Source organism: Chrysochloris asiatica, unplaced genomic scaffold (genome assembly GCF_000296735.1).
Source record: "Chrysochloris asiatica unplaced genomic scaffold, ChrAsi1.0 scaffold00381, whole genome shotgun sequence".
Lineage (NCBI taxonomy): Eukaryota > Metazoa > Chordata > Mammalia > Afrosoricida > Chrysochloridae > Chrysochloris > Chrysochloris asiatica.
Genome location: NW_006408899.1, coordinates 120,744 through 122,679, shown reverse-complemented (window position 1 = coordinate 122,679; position 1,936 = coordinate 120,744). Strand labels below are relative to the sequence as shown.

At 35.6% G+C, this 1,936-nt stretch overlaps 1 protein-coding gene across 1 annotated transcript in view; it reads right to left on the bottom strand.

Moving 5' to 3' along the window:
* Window positions 1-1,936, bottom strand: part of LOC102832228 (membrane-spanning 4-domains subfamily A member 6A-like) — a 64,042-nt gene that overhangs the window by 2,458 nt on the left and 59,648 nt on the right. Inside the window, exon 7 of the mRNA XM_006876473.1 lies at window positions 1,540-1,683. Coding sequence (XP_006876535.1) covers window positions 1,540-1,683 — 144 coding nt within the window. The remainder of the gene's footprint in view (window positions 1-1,539; window positions 1,684-1,936) is intronic.

Sequence of the window (1,936 nt, the reverse complement as noted above, 5' to 3'; positions counted from 1 at the left end):
GTTGCATCTTTGATGGACTCAAGTGTGGCAGCGGTAGTGAGGTTGGCCCAGGATGGGACATTGTTTCGTTCTGCTGTGCATGGGGTCGCTATGAGTTGGTTCCAACTCAATGGCACCTGACAACCATCTCCCATCTTAAAATTATTATTATTAGGGGTTTTTTGCCAAATTTTTCATCTAACCAGAGATAAATCTAAACCAAACCAGTTGCCATCAAATCATTTTCTGAACTCCCATAGCATTTGCAGAGGTAGATTTTTTTTTAGTAGTAAATCACCAGGCCTCTGGATGGATTCAGCCATCAAACATGTTATCAGTTTAATATCTCAGGGACTCCAGAGATAGAAGTTAGTAATTCACACATATGATTCTGTGAGATACTTCAAATGTTTTTTTTTTTTGCATTCTCAAGGAAAAGGGCTACTTACCCAGCTGATATCAGTGCCATTCAAATTATAGGAAAGCCCAGAGAGTGAAAATGAAATTGCAAGTTGCACACAAGTCACTACCATTTGAAGGATCACAACACTCTGTCAAAGAGAAAATGAGTCCAGGGTTTAGGGTTCTCCACCCAGTTTTGGCTTGTGATGTTGCCATCCTGATCAAGCAAGGTCAATAATGGGTATTTTTCAGAAAATCATTGTATCTGCATAAAACCTTCCCTCCAGTGAACATCCACAAATACAATATTTTGGGAACAATCCAGAAAATGGGAGTTCTAAGTGGTGAAAACAACCTCTGCAAGAGAACTCCATTTGCATTCAATAGTTAGAAACTTATATTTTGATTATTTCTTCCATTGGCCCAGTCAAACATCGACTATCAACACACTGGGATTTAAGATTGAAAAAAAAAAAAAAAATCCAAAGAAAAAATTAACAAACAAAAACTCCTATGACAAATTCACCCACAGAAAATCTGACTTTGCCAACATTTCACTAATCTTTTTAATTATTGTAGAAATTATTATACCAGCTCCTAATGTTGCATAAGGAGCTCTGGTAGCATAGTGGTTATGAATCAGGCTGTGAACCACAAAGTCAGCAGTTCGAAACTACCAGATGCTCCATGGGAGAAATATGAGGCTTTCTGCTCCCATAAAGATTTACAGCCTCGGAAACCCTATACAGGGTCGCTATTAGTTGGAACTGACTCCATGGCACATAACAACAACAACAATGTTGCATAAGTGATCTAATGTTGAATAGGGCAGTAATCCACAGGTCTTCACTCAATTATCATTTCATATATTGAATATTGATGGATTAACTTTTAAATTATAACATTATATATTCATTAGAGAAAATTTGAAAACAATAGAACATACTTTTTATAAACCACAAATACAATCATATATATACAATTCATTGATCATAAGATCAAGGATTTAATTGTTAATATTCCATCTTTTCCTACTATTTTTCAATCTTTAAAAATCTGCCTTTAGTCTCTACTTGTGGAATACTAATATAGTGCGGAAAAAAAATTCCAATTTTTTTAATGTGAAAATACCACCCCAAAACAACAAACACTACTTACAGTTGTAAAAGGGATAGCCAGTAAACACTCGTCAGGGACTGAGCATTTAAAGAATAATAGGTCACATAAATTCACTGAGAGAAGAGTTATTCCAATGCTTGAAATCACTGTGCTAATGATGTTAGTTCCAATATTGAGTGCAATCTATAAGAGAATAATGCAATGAATGAAAATATTCAGTGCCTTTTTTTCAGGGCCTTGGAAAACATGGGCACACCTTCTGGAGTATACTGTCTTCACTGTCTAGTGTCTGGGCTTCTTCACAAGCAATTAAAATTCCCTTCTTGTGAAAGCAGATCACAGGCAATCCACCCCATATCATAGAAGAGTAGGAAATAAGTGATCCATGATAAATGATCTGTAAGATGTCTACTTTGTATTAGATGTATACATAAAT